The following is a 16651-nucleotide window of genomic DNA, read 5'->3' as shown; positions in this document are numbered from 1 at the left end:
GCAGTAAAAGAAGTGGCGGTATGGCATACCACCTGTGAGAAAGTACACCATTCACATGGATCGGGCACAGGTATGCTGAACCATTTAGCTGTTTATTAGAAGTTTTCAGGATGGTAAAACAGCTCCAATGCTGGTACAGCATTCATATCCAGTAACAGTACACAAAAATCCCCACCACCTACATCTGGCTATACATTACTTCCTTGTCTGCTCGCCGGCCACTTACTGGCATCGGTGGTCCCACCCACACATACAGACAGTGTCTTTATCCTCCACCCCAAGCACTAAAACAAATCACAGCAAACCAATCACACCCATGTGGAAGACCTGTGTGTGTGTGTGTGCTAAGAGAGGAACCTAGGGAAGACTTAACCCTTTCTGCAGCCTGCTGCTGCAGACTATCTGTGTTCCTACCTGTTCCCTTACAGGGAACTGTGGTAAATATCCCTCTTTGCCACACACTGTATACACCCCTACTCAGGGGCGGGCTGGGCCGGGGGGCAGGGGGGCATCGGCCCCTCGGGCCGCTCACAATCACGGCTGTTAGGGCCGGCCGCCCCCCCGGAAGTAATATAAATGTGATGCGGCCGCCTGTGCGGCGTGTGCCCCCCGGGCTGACGTCCGTCAGCCCGCGCCTGCCCCTACTTCAACACTCTGCATGCAATACATGGAGCAGGCCTAGACAACCTGTGGCTCTCCAGGTGTTGTAAAACTACAAACCCCAGCATGCTTTGCCAGCTGATAACCAGCCAATAGCTAGCAGGGTATGTTGGGTCTTGTAGCTCGACACCTGGAGAGCCACAGGTTGGCCAGGCCTGGCACAGGGCACTCTGTGCCAGCATACAACATTGTTTTTCACGGCTTGATCAAACCATTGAAGTTGATCATCATAACACAATTACATAAATTATCATTGACACGGTACACATACAGAGAGCAGATACTGAGAATTAGATCCAGCATAAACAACAAGAGAAGTGTTACTGTGCAGTTGGTCCAACCGTTATACATGGAATTAATCCCTAATTGTCCATGGGAGATGAAATTTGTATCCCAAGGGACTTTATTTGTGTTTAGCAATAACAAACTCCCTGGATGTTTTGGCCGTAGTGTCAGTATGCTTGTCGCTAGGTAATTATAAGATCTAGGCATTACCAGAAAAGGTTGCTGCCGTTTTCATGCCATTATGCTGATGTTGGCCACAGAAAAATAATTCAAAAAAATAATCCTGTGCTTTGAAGTCAAGTTTGGAAAAGGACCAAGGATACACAGAAGAGGGAAAAGAAATGGTGCAAGGCATCCGAGCACATACAGCTCCCTGTCACAAGGAAAGTTTTTGTCCCTCGGGCCAAGTTAATCTTGGCTGGCCCCTGTCCTTCTACAGTTTATGCTGGCCGGCCGTCTATGCGTGTCTCTCTTAAACTTCAGCTTGCCTAGAGACCTGCTAACAGAGGAGCAGCTGTTTCAGCCGCTCGAAAGTTTTTTCTCTTAAGAAAAAAAAAAAGAAGAAACTAGGAATCAACATTATTTGTCCAGAGTGCAAAGTTTTTAATTGGAAGTCAGGGACAGAGATGACCAATTTGCGATGTTTGTGTCCTAGTTGCCACTGCTAATGAATTCAACCAAGTACAAATGGAGAGATCAGCTAAGATCAGGACAGAGTGTGCTAGATTGTAAATTATATCTGAGAATAAGGATTGTCCTTTTAATGAGATGCAGTTCTTTCAACACAGCGCGTTTAATAGGGAATGCGGATAAAAGTAGATATTTCTCTAACAGGTGTTATAAACAGTCAGAATAGTCCAGCTATTGCAGATCATCCTGTTTTTGTGTATCAGAATATATGGCCCAGTATATCCTCTCTGGAACGTTACCTTGTTTCAACTAGAACATAGCAGACTCACAGCGCTAGGATATATTTTGCAGAATGTTTCATAATTATAAACCCCAACACGGAGTTCATGTTGTTTTATGAACCTCTAACTGAATTGTGTTCCTGGGTAGTCATCGCTAGCCTGTCCCTATCTCTGATTTATGTACCAAGTACAATCACCTAAATTCACTTAGGAATATGTTATGCAAACGTCATTTAAAGGGGAAAAAAACACACATTAAAAAAACAATAACATACTACAATTAATATTATTTAGAAATGATTTGTATTAACTTCTCTGCTGCCTTCAGGTGGTGAATAAAACACATTTTTCCCTATGGACTTAATACTTTACCTAACAGTAATCAACTCAGTATGAAGATTTACCAGACATCTCAATCCTTCCCAACTCACTACAATAGAAATCCAGGCAGCCAGGACTGTTAGGTTTTATTTTGTTTAATTTGTGGCAAAACTGTTGCAACTCTGTTAAACAATTAACACTTAGGGGCATATTCAATTGTTTGAATTTCCCGCAGCGTTAAAAGTATTAACCGTTATTACGGTAATACTAAGCTGGATTTCAGCTCGCAGCTCCCTGAGCCGCGGGCTGAAATCCAGCGTGAAAGGTACCGTAATAACGGTATTTACGTGCACTATTACCGTAATGACGGTAATAGTGCGCGCACTGCGTTACTTTGGCCAGTAACGCTAACAATTGAATATGTCCCTTAGAGCTGGTTCACTGTAGGACAGTGGTGGGCAACAGACGGACCTACCAGCCTTCACCTGCATCCTCCAGATCCTTCCTGCTTTATTGTCAGATATGTTTGTTATAGGTTGTAACACTTGTTTAAAATGTCTGCTGATATGTTATTACAGATAGGGGTCTCTTTATTTGATTAAATGTATTGTTTTAACTTATTGCGGAGATTAAGGACAATGTGCAGCCCCTTTGCGGGTTAGAGGACCGCACCATGCGTTCCCTGAAGAGTATCCGTTTTCCCATCACTGGTCTAGAATCTACCATACACTTTGCAAGCAGGATGCCCTGATCCCAGTTTTACTGTCATGGATTCCTGGGCCGTTCACACTACAGTGCATGTTAAAGTTGTACTACATCCTAGTGAGGGTAGTACAGCTTTAACATCCCCCCCACCTCACCAGATTCGGGTGGGGGGGGGGGGGGGGGGGTGCACTACATTGTACCCTGGGCTTTGTGGTGTCTCACAGTCCTCGCTGAAAACCAGGACCAGGGGCGGGCTGGGCAGGGGGGAATCACGGCTGTTAAGGCCGGCCGCCCCCCCCGGAAGTAATATAAATGTGATGCGGCCGCGCACTGATGACGCGGCCACATCACGTGTCATGTGATGCGGCCGCCTGTGCGGCGTGTGCCCCCCGGGATGACGTCCGTCAGCCCGCGCCTGACCAGGACTGCGTAACGTTTTGGAGGGAGGTGTGAGCGGGAGGACCAATGAGATGCTGCGGCTTCTCATGTATCCTCCACTTACCCATACTGGAGACATTTTAAAGTGGTGAACAAAAATGTTCATCTCTTTAGCTGCTAATATGGATTTAATGACCACTACACCCATATATCTAATGTTTATGGAAGCTATATAGGACTCATTTACTAACACTGCATTTATGTGCAAAATGTGCACTAAACCAATCAGCACCTAGTTTGTATCTGTCTACTGCAAGTTACACAGTGAAAGCATGTGTCTGATTGGTTGTTATGGTTTATTATAAAAAAAAATCATTGGACCTCAATGAGATATTGAGCTACAATATTTGCACTTTTGTATCATTTCCTCCAATAAAAAGTCTCCTTCTGGCAGAGATGACGCAGCTGCAAATAATAGATTAATAACCATTCTGTTTAGTAAGCTATTGAAATAATTCAATATCAGTGTACACATAGTCCACTGGGATGTTAGTTTATACAATATAAATGTATCGTGAGATTCCATGGTCCTTCACAAAGCAAGGATTTCATACCAGCAGTGTTATATATTGTTATTCAGGTGTAAAGTGTTTACAAATTCACAGAATCACATTCTTACAGCACAGTTAATGGTAATACGCATGTTGCGGAGGTAAAGGAGAAACACCAGGCCAAGAAGATGTACGAGGAAGCAAGGCGGCAAGGGAAGACCACGGCTCACGTTGGTACCAGGTAAGAACACAAGTGGTCCCTTAGAGCTGTTCAGCAATCCCTTGGTATCGCCAGTTTTGAGTGTTGGATTGTTTTTACTGTATTGATCAAAGTGCACATAGGAATGCATTTCTCCACAAAAGTGTAACTGGAAGGGGAAGAATGCATCACATTAAAAGTCACCTCTGAGGTGAGGAAATATTAAAGTCCTTTTTAGGGGGAACACAAGGCTCTGTGCCGTCCCACAAAGCAGTGCGCGACCCTGTAAATGCACCTTCTCCATCCACGGATCTCATTTAAATGGCCTTGTTCCTCAAAAAATGACTTTGGGGTATATTTACTAAACTGCGGATTTGAAAAAGTGGAGCTGTTTCCTATAGCAGCCAATCCGATTCTAGCTTTAATTTTGTAGAATGTACTAAATAAATGACAGCTAGAATCTGATTGGTTGCTATAGGCAACATCTCCACTTTTTCAAACCCGCAGTTTAGTAAATATACCCCTTTGTTTTTGCAGTCCACAAGGAATGCCCCTGATCCCCTCATCTCCTCTGACCTAATAGTGCAAACTTTTGTATCCTTCTAGATGCTACAGAGTTGGGCTGTAAATCCTTGAGCTTAGCCATATATACAAGTACACTTGTGCAAAGTAGACACATTACACTAAAAACAGCAGCATATACACTGTGGTTTTGCACTTTCGATAATGAGCCTTACTGTTCTAATGTCCTATATGGGTACACCTGTAGCAGGGGCAAACGTAGGATTTGTAGAGGGGGGTTTCCACACCACGCCACTAGTGGGTGTGACCAGCAGGCATGGGGGCGTGGCTATACTATTAGACAGTGCTTGGCTGCTCTCCAACTCTTCCTATCCTTATAATATACATACATGGGCAATGCTGCGTGCACTACTGTTATGTGCACACAGCTCTTCCTTTTCAAGCAGAGCCGTGTGAAGCGGAGGCAGGGTTCAGCCACCTCAATTGTACAGTGCCCCAGGCTTGGAGGTGGGTTTCCAGGCACTAGGAACCCCCCCCCCCCCTCCCTCGGTTTGCCTATGTGTAGCTATTGCATGATGAAGGCAGCTACTTAGTCGTCAGAGCCAGTATTCATAAGAATGCAACAAATTCAACTTACAAAATATCTGCCTCCATTATGTGTAGATGATAAATGCACTTTAACTTCAAGCAAATAAATAATACTGTAAAATAAAATATATATTCATTGGATTTCCATCACTGTAGAGATAGGGAGACAGAGAAGTTCCGTGTTTCTATGAATGTGGAGGCTGGAGGGGAGATGACCTTCACACTGACCTATGAGGAACTGCTGAGAAGACACCTGGGGAAATACGAGCATGCAGTCAGTGTGCGGCCCGGGCAGATAGTCCAGAACCTCACCGTGCTGGTGACAATCTCTGAACGGACAGGCATAGACTATGTACGAGTGCTACCTCTGCGTGCCAGCCGTCTGATAACCAACACCGTGCGAGGTATGTTCTTACCACTGGCAATGAAGCCTTGGCACAACGAGAAGTTGCTATACATAATAAGTTACTCTTCTGGCTAATATTATTTGGATGGCAGTAACATGCTCTATCCCTACAGGTGAGGCAGCAATGCCCCCATCCACTGAGATAGATAAGAATTCACACTGTGCACGGGTCACTTTCCAGCCGACACCTAAGGAACAGGCTCTCCATTCCAACGTTGGTATTGTTGCAGATTTTGTTGTCCAGTACGACGTGACCTTGAAAGACCTCGCGGGGGATGTTCAGGTAAATTGTGCGGTTTAATCGAACACAGAAGAAAGCTACACACCTAGAAAATCATTTGTCCTGCTTGTTTTCCAGATATACAATGGATATTTTGTTCACTACTTCGCCCCGCGAGGGCTCCCAACAATCCAGAAGAACGTGATCTTCGTCATTGACGTCAGCGGGTCGATGTTTGGCACCAAAATGAAACAGGTTCGTTTTTGTGTGTTGCACAGTGCTAAAGTTGTTGCGAGATTTCATATTGAAAAACTATAGAGATCTAGGATATTGCTGCAGATTCTATGTCGTTATTGGGGTATTTCTTTTTATTGAATAAGAATGTGAAGCAATGACAAGCTGCATTTGGTCTATAAATGCTTTGAGTTAAATGCTTTTTGAAAAATTCTTCGCCGTGTTTGGCACAGTGAGCTAGTGCTCCAAAACACTGCATTAAATTTTTATAGAATGTTTTATATAGTTACATAAATTCAATTTAGCAATTGCCTTTTTTTCTCCTTTATAAATATGAACTCAGTGATGTTATTGGAACATTACTCTGTACAGTCCACAAATCAGCCATTTAATACTGGCCAAACGTGCTTTACAAATGCTACATACTTGCACAGTAAGAACTGCAAGCATTTACCTACTCCTTTCCTAATGGAGCACCTACTGTGTCATAGAATACAGTATGTGTCTTGTATCATTGGATGGTATTGTTCATTTCTTACGATGAAATTCCCTCTGGATGCTGATTGCAGGACTTGGGTCAGCTACATCTCCAATACGTGGTTGGTGAATGTGAGATGCAGAGCTGGATTTAGACCTCATGGGGCCCTAAGCAAGATACTGGTTTGGGGCCCCCTCCCTGAAAAAATCCATAGCACTATAGTTTTTTAGGATAAGCTATACCCCTATTCAGGGGCTGGCTGGCAGACTTTAGCCCGGGGGGGGGGACACATTGCACTGGCCCATAAGTAGCGGCCCATTTTTAAAGGGTGGTCTCACTGCCGGCCCTGGGAGGGCCCTCTGGGGACCGCTGGGCCCTAGGCAATTGCCTAGGTTGCCCAGTGGTAAATCCAGCCCTGGTGAGATGTACTCAGCTATTTAACATTCCAGCTTTCAATTAGGTTTCAAGATCTTTGGACCTCCCCTGCCTGCTCTCCTCTTATTTGTGCACTGTACAATTATCTCTGTACTGATTAAATGCAAGAATACAATATTTGTATTGCATATATCAATGACATTAAATGTCTGGTTTTAATACTAAAGCTAATATTACAATAATTTTATTACATCTATATAGGGGTGCGATAGATTGCTTTTGTGGCCATGGCAATTGCATAACAACTGTAATCATTAATAACAACTTGAAGGAAAGAAGAACAACTTCATGGGGTTGATATACTAAAAAGGAAAAGTGGAGGTGTTGCCCATAGCAGCCAATCAGATTCTAGCTGGGATTTATCTAGTGCATTCTAGAAAATGATAGCTAAACTCTGATTTGTTGCTATGGGCAACACCTCCACTTTTAATAACTCTACATCCTTGTGTCTTCTTACAGGTAACCAGATTGATTTATGTTACAAACAACATAGACATAATTTGTTCATGGGATTGCAACTTTAAGTACGCAGCGCATGGCTCAGATGCGTACTTTTGCCACTAGGGGCGTGGGTTAAAATGATGGTATACCCCGCTAATCGTGCCATGGAGGCTCCCATCCTGGCCAGTACACTAGAAAATGGGTCTGATGCGGGAGAATGGCCTGTTCTCCCGAGAGACCTACTCAGAATTCTGGAGTCTCCTGGACATTCCGGGAGAGTGGGCAAGTATGGTTAACACTTACTGCTCCGGCAGCTGAATCTCACTCACAGTTGACTAGTAGTTTGGGTTTTAAGGCTTCATTCTCATTTATGGATCAGCCCACTGCCTCCAATGTGCATTTTAAGAAAAAGCTTCAGACGCAGAGACAAAGTTGTGTAGTATGGAAGTCTACACTCACAGAATTATATGTTACATTGTTTATCTCCTCTCAGACCAAGAGTGCAATGCATGTCATCTTAAATGATCTCCACCGAGATGACTCCTTCAATATAATCACCTTCTCGGATGTGGTACAAGTGTGGAAACCTGGTTTTTCCATACAAGCGACAGTTCAGAACATCAAGAGTGCCAAGGAGTATGTGAATAAGATTGAAGCCGATGGATGTAAGTGACAACTTAGAAAGTTTATTTCATTAAGTGTCTTTAGAGCTAATCTGATGAAAGATTATAATTGAAGATTGGAGGTGCTTACTCTGCCCAGAGTGCTTTTGGAAGTTTCTGCCTTCATGTACCTCCAACTTTATTGAATGAACTCCCCTTTTATTTATTAAAGGGTATCTCCACATTACAGAATCATTTTTTAAAAAACATTGTTTGTATGAAGGTGGTCTTTACTTAACCTTCAGCAGCCGTCTTCTTCAGCAGCTCTTCACTGTGGATCTTTTTTGGTCCTGGTGTCCAGACGCTGGTGGTTGACATGCAGAAGCGATCATTGTGACCAGACATGGACTGCATTACGAGGTCCAGGACACCTTTGCTGAGCACTGAGACATAAGTCAGAAACATGCACAGTAAGGGCCTGATTCACATTGGAGCGCAATGTGAACGCTGTTTGTGTTTTAAAAATCAGACGCACACGTAGGCCCGTATTCAAGCACAAGCGGATCTCCTGAAACGTATCTCGTTGAATACAAGTATAAGTACGTTCTAGCTATACATTACTTGCCATATGCAGACAGACACAACACATTGCAGGATATGCACAAGCAAATCTCTAATAAGTCCCATCAGAACGCAGGCGTAAAAAAAATTAAATACATTAACAACTCACTTAATACTATAATCATTAATAAAAATAAATTTAAAAAAAGTTTGTTTCGTTAAAAAAAAGATTTTTACATGAAATAAATAATTCAGAATGTTCATGTACATATACAGTGTATTTTTACATTTTCTCTTACTTAATTAAAAACACATGTTCTGGAATGCATATACGTCAGTTATCACTATCAGTCGGCACTTACACCAGACCTGTATCTGCTGCAAGTGTTACGGCTAAAAAATACGTATTCAGAGATGGCGAGAGCTTGAAAACGGACTATTGTGTGTGCGCTCAACCTCACTACACCCTAACGGTACACTGCCAACGTGCGTCCACCCCTTCGCTCTCCAGTCCGTCCTTCAAATCGTAGGCAGTCGGAAGTGTCATTTGTGTATGGTTTTGAATTGTATGTAATTGCGTAAAATCAATTTCTGAGCGTAGGCAATGCAATTTCACGCCAGATACACGTCTTAAGGCTGAGTACAGGACACCAAGCCATCTTTACACACAGAGCAGTGGCGTCACGGAACTTAGCCTGTAGCCTATGTCCGGTTCTTATGCATGTTCCTGCAAGGCAACTCTCTGTGCCTGGATACTAGGATAGAATAAGCACTATAGGAAGCATCTAAACAGGACTACGGTAAAGCATTTTAAATTCCTGCTTTAGCCAAACATTATATATAGATAAAAATACACTTACATGGAGATACGTTTTTTGCACAATGAAGCAAAAAAAATGCACAATCATGCTCTCTATCTGTATCATATAGATTATTGATTAGTTTAAACATAGGAATAATCAGTGGAGTGAGGAACTAATGCCGTGTGTCTCTTCAGGGACAGATATTAATGCTGCAATCCTGGCTGCCGCTTCAATCTTCAACCATACGTCAAATAAACTGGAGAAAGGTGGAACCAAACAGAAGATCCCTCTGGTCATATTCCTTACTGATGGAGAAGCCACCTCAGGGGTCACGTCTTCTACCCGCATTCTGGTAAATGCCCAAAAAGCCCTGAAAGGCACCGTCTCACTCTTTTGCCTAGCATTTGGTGAAGATGCTGACTACAACCTCATGCGCAGGCTGTCCCTGGAAAACCGCGGCATAGCGCGGCGCATCTATGAGTATTCTGACGCCACGCTGCAGCTAAAGGGCTTTTATGATGAGATTGCCAGTCCTCTCCTCTTCGATATTGAGTTGGCTTACCGTGAGGAAGCGGTTCAAAATGTGACACAGACCCTTTTCCCTAATTTTTTTGAAGGGTCAGAGTTGGTGGTCGCAGGGAAGCTTAAGCCAGGCACAAAGAACCTTCAGGTTAGGATGACGGCACATGACCAGAAGGAGAAGCTAAGCCTAGACAATGACATCCACTTGGAGGATAATGCCACACAATCCAACTTTGGATGTTCGGGCAATGTGGATGAAATTCAGTGGTTTGTCCAGAGGCTTTGGGCCTATTTCACCATCCAGGATTTGCTGCAGGCTAGGATCAAAGCCAATGACACTATAGCTAGAAAGATACTGACGGAGAAAGCTACCAACTTATCCCTGAAATATAACTTTGTGACGCCTGTTACTTCCCTGATTGTAGTGAAACCCGATGACTCGGATGACCCGAAAACAACCACAGTTACGTCAATGCCTAGTACTGCAACTCTACCCGTCACCCCAACGTCCCATACTACAATAAATACTACGGTTCTAAGTACTGCTGTTCTAAAAGCCAAGTCCACTTCTGCGGCCCGACTAACAAGGCCAGCCGCTAAAACTCCCAAACCTTCAACAATGGCCAAGATAGGCACAATGAGACCAACCACTGGAAAAACAACCACAACTTCTCAAGTTACAGGAACCAGAGCCCAACCTAACATTAATCCAGGAACGCCCACCGCTAATACCTTGGAGAAGATTACCACAATGCCTTCATTCGCCAGGTTATACCCAACTAACAATACAATTCTCCGTCCCAATACCCCTTTGTCCCCCACCGGAACACTTCATCCAAGCAGTTTAGTTACAACAGGAACAACAACATCCAGCACAGAGAAGCTTTCTCCCACTTCCTCCAGCTCTGAATCTCCATCCAGCTCAGTGGTTTCAAGCAGTGCCCCAGCAACAGAAACCGTGCAGGGGATCTCTGCCTCCTCTTATGCCAGCACACTTACTCCTGATGACCCGGTTGGTGATGAGGTACAAGAGTCTCCACACACTGAGATTCCCACTTCAGTTCCTGTGAACCCCACTTCTCTGAGACTCCTTATCCTTTCCCATGATACAGAACTTCTGCCTGGCACATATTCCTATCCAACATATGTTGAGTCCCTGAATCCTCCTCCTGTTTACAGCTATTTTGAAGAGATCAAAGGTACGCTATATATGTGTGTTTTTTAATGAATGATATGGTTTATTCCTGTATTAATGCCGAATACAACCAGAGAACTCCCTCCAGTGATGGTTTATTAAGAAATATATTTTTGCATAAAGCCTAGTCCGTATCCTAAAACTTCTAATGATAATTTCACAGTTTAGGTAACACTTAAAATGGATTTATTACTTTACTATTAAAGAACAAGCCGCTTGGCAGCTCCCATTTGTATTCAGCCAAATCCATTTTATGTATTTGACCAAATGCTGAAGTCTTATTACAAAGGATTCTGTTGAATGCCAAACTATATCCAAACTATAGTACAGTCTAACTATATTTATTTTTTTAATTTAAATAAAAAAAAAGTTATTTTTAAAACTGCTTCCTGTAAGGCAACATCACTAAAATACTTTGTCACTGGTTTCTGGTTTCTAGTGAATTGATTTCCCCAAAAATATTGACTCCACTATAACCATCTTACAAGAATATTTATTTTCATTTTAAAGCTGCGGAACTAAATTTCAAAGTTGAACACAATATTACTTCCTTTTCAGGGGTCAGTCTTAATACATATTCCACAGATGGTACGTACTGCTCCTTATTCTGCCTTATATTGTATTTGGGAAAAACTGCCATATTGCCAATATAACAGTAAAATTGTGTTACATAAGATAATCTCTGCTAGGCATGCAAACATGTTGTCCTGCACCTTCTAAAGTGCACGGGAGGTACTGTGCTTTACGTAATAGTGCCCAATTCAAGATTGTGGGTATACTCCTGTGCCCTGGGCTTTGCATAGGTGCATCCTCTTAGCATGTGAACTAGCTAAGGAGGATACAGCAGCTGGAAATCTGAATACAGCCTTAAAGCCTGATGCCCACTATCTTGTCTCATATAGTTGCCGACTCTCCCGGAATGTCCGGGAGACTCACAAATTTCTGGGAGTCCTCCCGGACTCCCGGGAGAGCAGGCAATTCTCCCTGGTCCTGGCGGGCTGTGTAAACTAAACGGGAGGGGGGGGGGCTTAGTAACGTCATGAACGCATCACCGTGACTCCGCTCCATTTTTATTGGTCCATAGTAGTGGTGTCCATTTTGGGGCGGGGCTAATGACGCGATTCTTCGAGACCTGCCCCCACCCGTCTGCACCCTGGATCTCCCGGGGAACATCTTGCCCATATTGGCAAGTATGTCTTGTCTACTGAACAGAACCATTTGATCAGTTTTAACCTGGAGAATTGCCAAGCTATATTTCTGCCACTGGAACATTCCCCCCCAGCTGTGCCCATATTGCATGGAAATTATACACATTAGGTGAACGTGTCTACAGAAATAGTAAGTGCATGCCAAAATACTTGTGGAGCAAATAGTAATTAGCCATCATAACATCTAATGTCGTAACCTATAAACAGAATGACCAGCATGCATTAAACCTGCTGTCCTGATTTTGCAGATTATGATTATTCTGTAATTGCAGACTTGGAACCAGACATTGACTTTGAAGGTGAGTATTTTAGAGATCCGTAAGGCTCAATCTAGGAGGCTGTGCACAGGGATCATTGAACTGTGAGGTTCTTACATGGGCTTAGACATTAACAAAAATATAGCAATAGGCCCTGAGTTGAATTGGGTTAATGTGAAACTAAAGCCCCAATTATATTCTTATATATTGCAGAAGAAGGTAAACTCTAATTAATTATTTGTCCTTTTATTGCCTGCCTGTCAGGCTCTGTTTACTCAGAACATTTACTGGACATTCCTCTTTATTAAAAATATATAACAGGTTCTCTCTACCAGACAGCTCTAAAGACCTAATTTAAAACCTGCATATAAGTAAATAATAAAAGCAGAGGTCTTAGGACAACGTCACATGTGCGTCTTAGAACACTACGGTTTTCAAACCAGATAACTGCAACAATCTGAAGGTTCAATACTCCCATAAGGAAGGGAAAGGCTCTTACCATGTCACAACTTGATGCCTGCTAAAGGGAGTCTGTGTCTAGGAACAAATCCTCCACCTCAGTCTGCTTTACTGAGTAATATTGGACTTAACGCCACTGTTCTGAGGGTACATCAGCTTTATTAGATGACTATAAAGATGAATATAAATCGCAGATGATGATCACGACTATAATTAACCTAATGTACTTTTTACATGTCCTAAAAGTGGCATCTGTTGGTGCGCCGCGGCTCCAGACCTTCATGTCCTCGGGTGAGTTCACTGCTGGAGATTACTGTTCTGTTATAAATGAAATAATTGTTATAAAGGAAGAAAACATCCCCCCCCCCATTCTTCATGGTTTAGTCCTGATAGCTGAGGACAGAGAGTTAAGAGTTAAAGAGTTCTGGATGTTGCTCTCAAATCGATTGCTGTCTCGTGCTGCTTCCAGTCTTAACTAACATCTGTGATATTTCCCTCTCCATTGGTATCTTTCCATCAATATGCACACATATAGGGGCCCGGGTGCACTACTTTGCCCGGGGGCCCATAATGTTGTTAAGATGGCCCTGACTAACGGGGTGGATGATGTGATCACTGTTAAATATGAAGGCCATTAGTTGCTCCGTATTCACAAGGACCATTCTGCTTCATGTTACACTGTAGACCAGTCTCTTCTCATGCAAACATTACATGTCCCCTAAGACAGTGGTTCCCAAACTGTGCACCTAGGCTCCCTGGGGTGCCTTGGAAATCTCACAGGGGTGCCTCGGCCAGTGGTAAGCAAGGAGGTGGACTACTTGGTAAATTATTTTGGCTTAGGGGTGCCTTGAAAATTTTTGGGAGACCCTAAGGGTGCCTTGAACTGAAAAAGTTTGGAATCCACTGCCCTAGGGCATTGTCCTATTCTCAGTCCCATCTCACTTTTTCAAAAACACTCCATTAGCGACCTACCTTATCTCCACTTCCTCAGCTGGAGTAACATATTAGGCCCTCTGCTTTCTTTATCTATAACACTTATCTATAACACTTATCTTAGAAAACTAAAGAGCCCCTTTGGGTTTCACTATCACCTCTATGAGGATGACACCCAAATATATCTATCCTCTGCCATTGCCTTCATTGTTTGTCTGTACTGTTATATAATCCAACATAAAATTATTCTACTTGCAAAGTCATTAACAAAACTCTACCAATATACTACTCTTCATTTGTCTCAATATATCTCCCAACTCGATCCCTTTAAGAACTTTACCCAAGATCTGAACCTCTCATTCACCCTAATTATTTTCTTCAATTCTCAGATAAAGGACTTTTTTCAAGCTGGAATAACCTCCCTTGTACACCAAGACTTTCCCCTAGCCTTCAAACCATCAGGAGTTTCATGAAAACTCACTTTATGACACAGTTCTTGCAAAACATTTCTGTATTCAAACTAGTGGCCTAGTAGATAGCACTTCTGCCTCACAGCACTGGGGTCATGAGTTCGGTTCCCAACCATGGTCTTATCTGTGTGGAGTTTGTATGTTATCCCCGTGTTTGCGTGGGTTTCCTCCGGGTTCTCCGGTTTCCTCCCACACTCCAAAAACATACTGGTAGGTTAATTGGCTGCTATCAAAATTGACCCTAGTCTCTCTCTGTGTGTGTGTATGTTAGGGAGTTTAGACTGTAAGCTCCAATGGGGCAGGGACTGATGTGAATGAGTTCTCTGTACAGCGCTGCGGAATTAGTGGCGCTATATAAATAAATGATGATGATGATACCTACTGCATCCTAAAACTATCATTACAACGGGTTGCAAACTATCATTACAAGGGGTGCAAACTAGTTTTCTAAGGTAAATACTGTCTGTTTTTCTTGTAGCACACAAATATCAACTTTAAATTTCAGTGTATAAATAAGCTATCAAGTATTTGTGTGCTACATGAAAAAACAGTCAGTATTTAACTTATGTGCAGAACAGAATACTAATTTGCAACCCTTGTATTGTAACATGGTTTTGTCCAGGAGACTACTTACTCAATTTCTTTACTTAGCTTTCCTTAATGAATCATAACCTAAATAACTATGCTGTGTCCTCAGGACCTGTCCCACACAAGCTTCTCATTTGTATTGTTGGGTAACTCACAAAATATTTTTAAAAAATAAAATAAATATATATATATATATATATATATATATATATATATAAACTGGAGATGAGTATTTAAAAGTTTTTAAATCAAAGTGATGTTTTAACCACCTATAACCTGAGAGTAGTCTCTGCTGAAGTTAATTTGATATTCTGCCTGCCACAGTTGATGGAGATCCCCACTTTGTGGTGAATTTGCCTCAGATCCGAGAAAAGTTGTGTTTCACCCTAGATGGTCGCCCAGGGGACACTCTGAGGCTCCTCTCTGACCCAGATACAGGTATGATTCATCTATTTCTTGTTTCAAATATTTTTTGGTAGCAAGGTAGCAAGGCCATACAAATTGTGCTTAAGGTAGTGCATCTATTGGCTATACACAGCTGAGTCAAGAAGATGTGAATTTCAGATACTAGCATTGCCCTATGGCAGCGAGTTTACTGGAAACCTTGATGAGGCTTTATGACATTCCAGAGGTTTCCAAGCTCTTCTCTAAACATACGTGAGGTTCTCAGAATGTGCAGTGAAGCCCCGTTTGGCTTCCATTTCCAGAAGTACAGAGCTGAGGCCTACGTAGAGGATTTGATGTTACACCCCTGAACCTACCAATTCACTGAAATCACTGAGGCATCACTATTGGTTGCTTTTGAAGCTGTGAGCATGTGTAGACACCCACTGGACACTTTTGGAATTACCTCTGTGCAGAGCGCAAATATTTGAATTATTATCAGGCTGAGAGGAGAATGGACATGGAAGAAAAAGTTAAAAAGTCATTACAGACTACTACCTTTTATCACTTTGGGATCACTGCCAAGTCTAACTTCTCCATACTTCTTAAATAATGCTCCATTAAGTCTCATTTATGTGTTAACTTACGTAACTAAGATCTTGTGTTCCCTCTATAGGTATCACAGTAAATGGACATTTGATGAAGGCCCCTTTGAGAATTGGCCATGAAAACCGGTTACGTACTTACCTAGACATCATTACCATCACCATCAACCAGCCGCGGTGCAACTACATAGTCAATATCTCCCTCGATAATTTGACACTAAAGGGGGAAAAACAGCTCACTCTCCCCGTTACCAAACCTGCTCTGCTGCGAAAGCCCAAACTGGCCATCAAAATATCCCCATCGTCCAATATAACAGTGTGGATTGGGCGTAATGTGGAGTTGTTGGTCTTGTTTCACCACTACCAGCATCCAACGTACCTGCAGTTAAGCCACCTGGGATTTTACATTGTCAAAGGGGACGGTTTATCTTCCGGCTGTGGAGGCCTCTTAGGTGAGATCATGTGTTTGTGTAAAGTAATGGTTGGCACTCCAACACACCAAACACCCAAATAATTTGTTTATTGCCTATTTACTACATATTGCAGTTGTCAAGTATAATTCATATTTCTTTTATTCTTGATTTGCATCGGAGAACAAAGAAACAGTGATTATAGGCTCTGCTGCCTCCAGAAGGTTGGCCACTAAGGAAGAACAAGATCATTCCTTCTCTTGTAGGCCATATCCCTATGATACTAGCTAGCCACTCTAAGGAGGGAAACCTAGACTCAG

At 42.6% G+C, this 16651-nt stretch overlaps 1 protein-coding gene across 3 annotated transcripts in view; it reads left to right on the top strand.

The window, feature by feature from the left end:
• Positions 1-16651, top strand: part of ITIH6 (inter-alpha-trypsin inhibitor heavy chain family member 6) — a 59723-nt gene that overhangs the window by 40817 nt on the left and 2255 nt on the right. For 2 of the 3 annotated variants that reach the window (XM_075184936.1, XM_075184934.1), the window contains exons 4-14: positions 3942-4052; positions 5277-5524; positions 5640-5809; positions 5885-6001; positions 7828-7999; positions 9495-11021; positions 11576-11605; positions 12474-12524; positions 13188-13232; positions 15257-15370; positions 15993-16373. In XM_075184936.1, coding sequence (XP_075041037.1) covers positions 3942-4052; positions 5277-5524; positions 5640-5809; positions 5885-6001; positions 7828-7999; positions 9495-11021; positions 11576-11605; positions 12474-12524; positions 13188-13232; positions 15257-15370; positions 15993-16373 — 2966 coding nt within the window. The remainder of the gene's footprint in view (positions 1-3941; positions 4053-5276; positions 5525-5639; positions 5810-5884; positions 6002-7827; positions 8000-9494; positions 11022-11575; positions 11606-12473; positions 12525-13187; positions 13233-15256; positions 15371-15992; positions 16374-16651) is intronic. The other variant, XM_075184935.1, reaches the window with a different exon arrangement.

The sequence above is a fragment of the Mixophyes fleayi genome, chromosome 9 (genome assembly GCF_038048845.1).
Source record: "Mixophyes fleayi isolate aMixFle1 chromosome 9, aMixFle1.hap1, whole genome shotgun sequence".
NCBI classification, from domain to species: domain Eukaryota; kingdom Metazoa; phylum Chordata; class Amphibia; order Anura; family Limnodynastidae; genus Mixophyes; species Mixophyes fleayi.
Note: the sequence above shows the minus strand (reverse complement) of the source record. Positions and strands in the feature narration are given on the sequence as shown.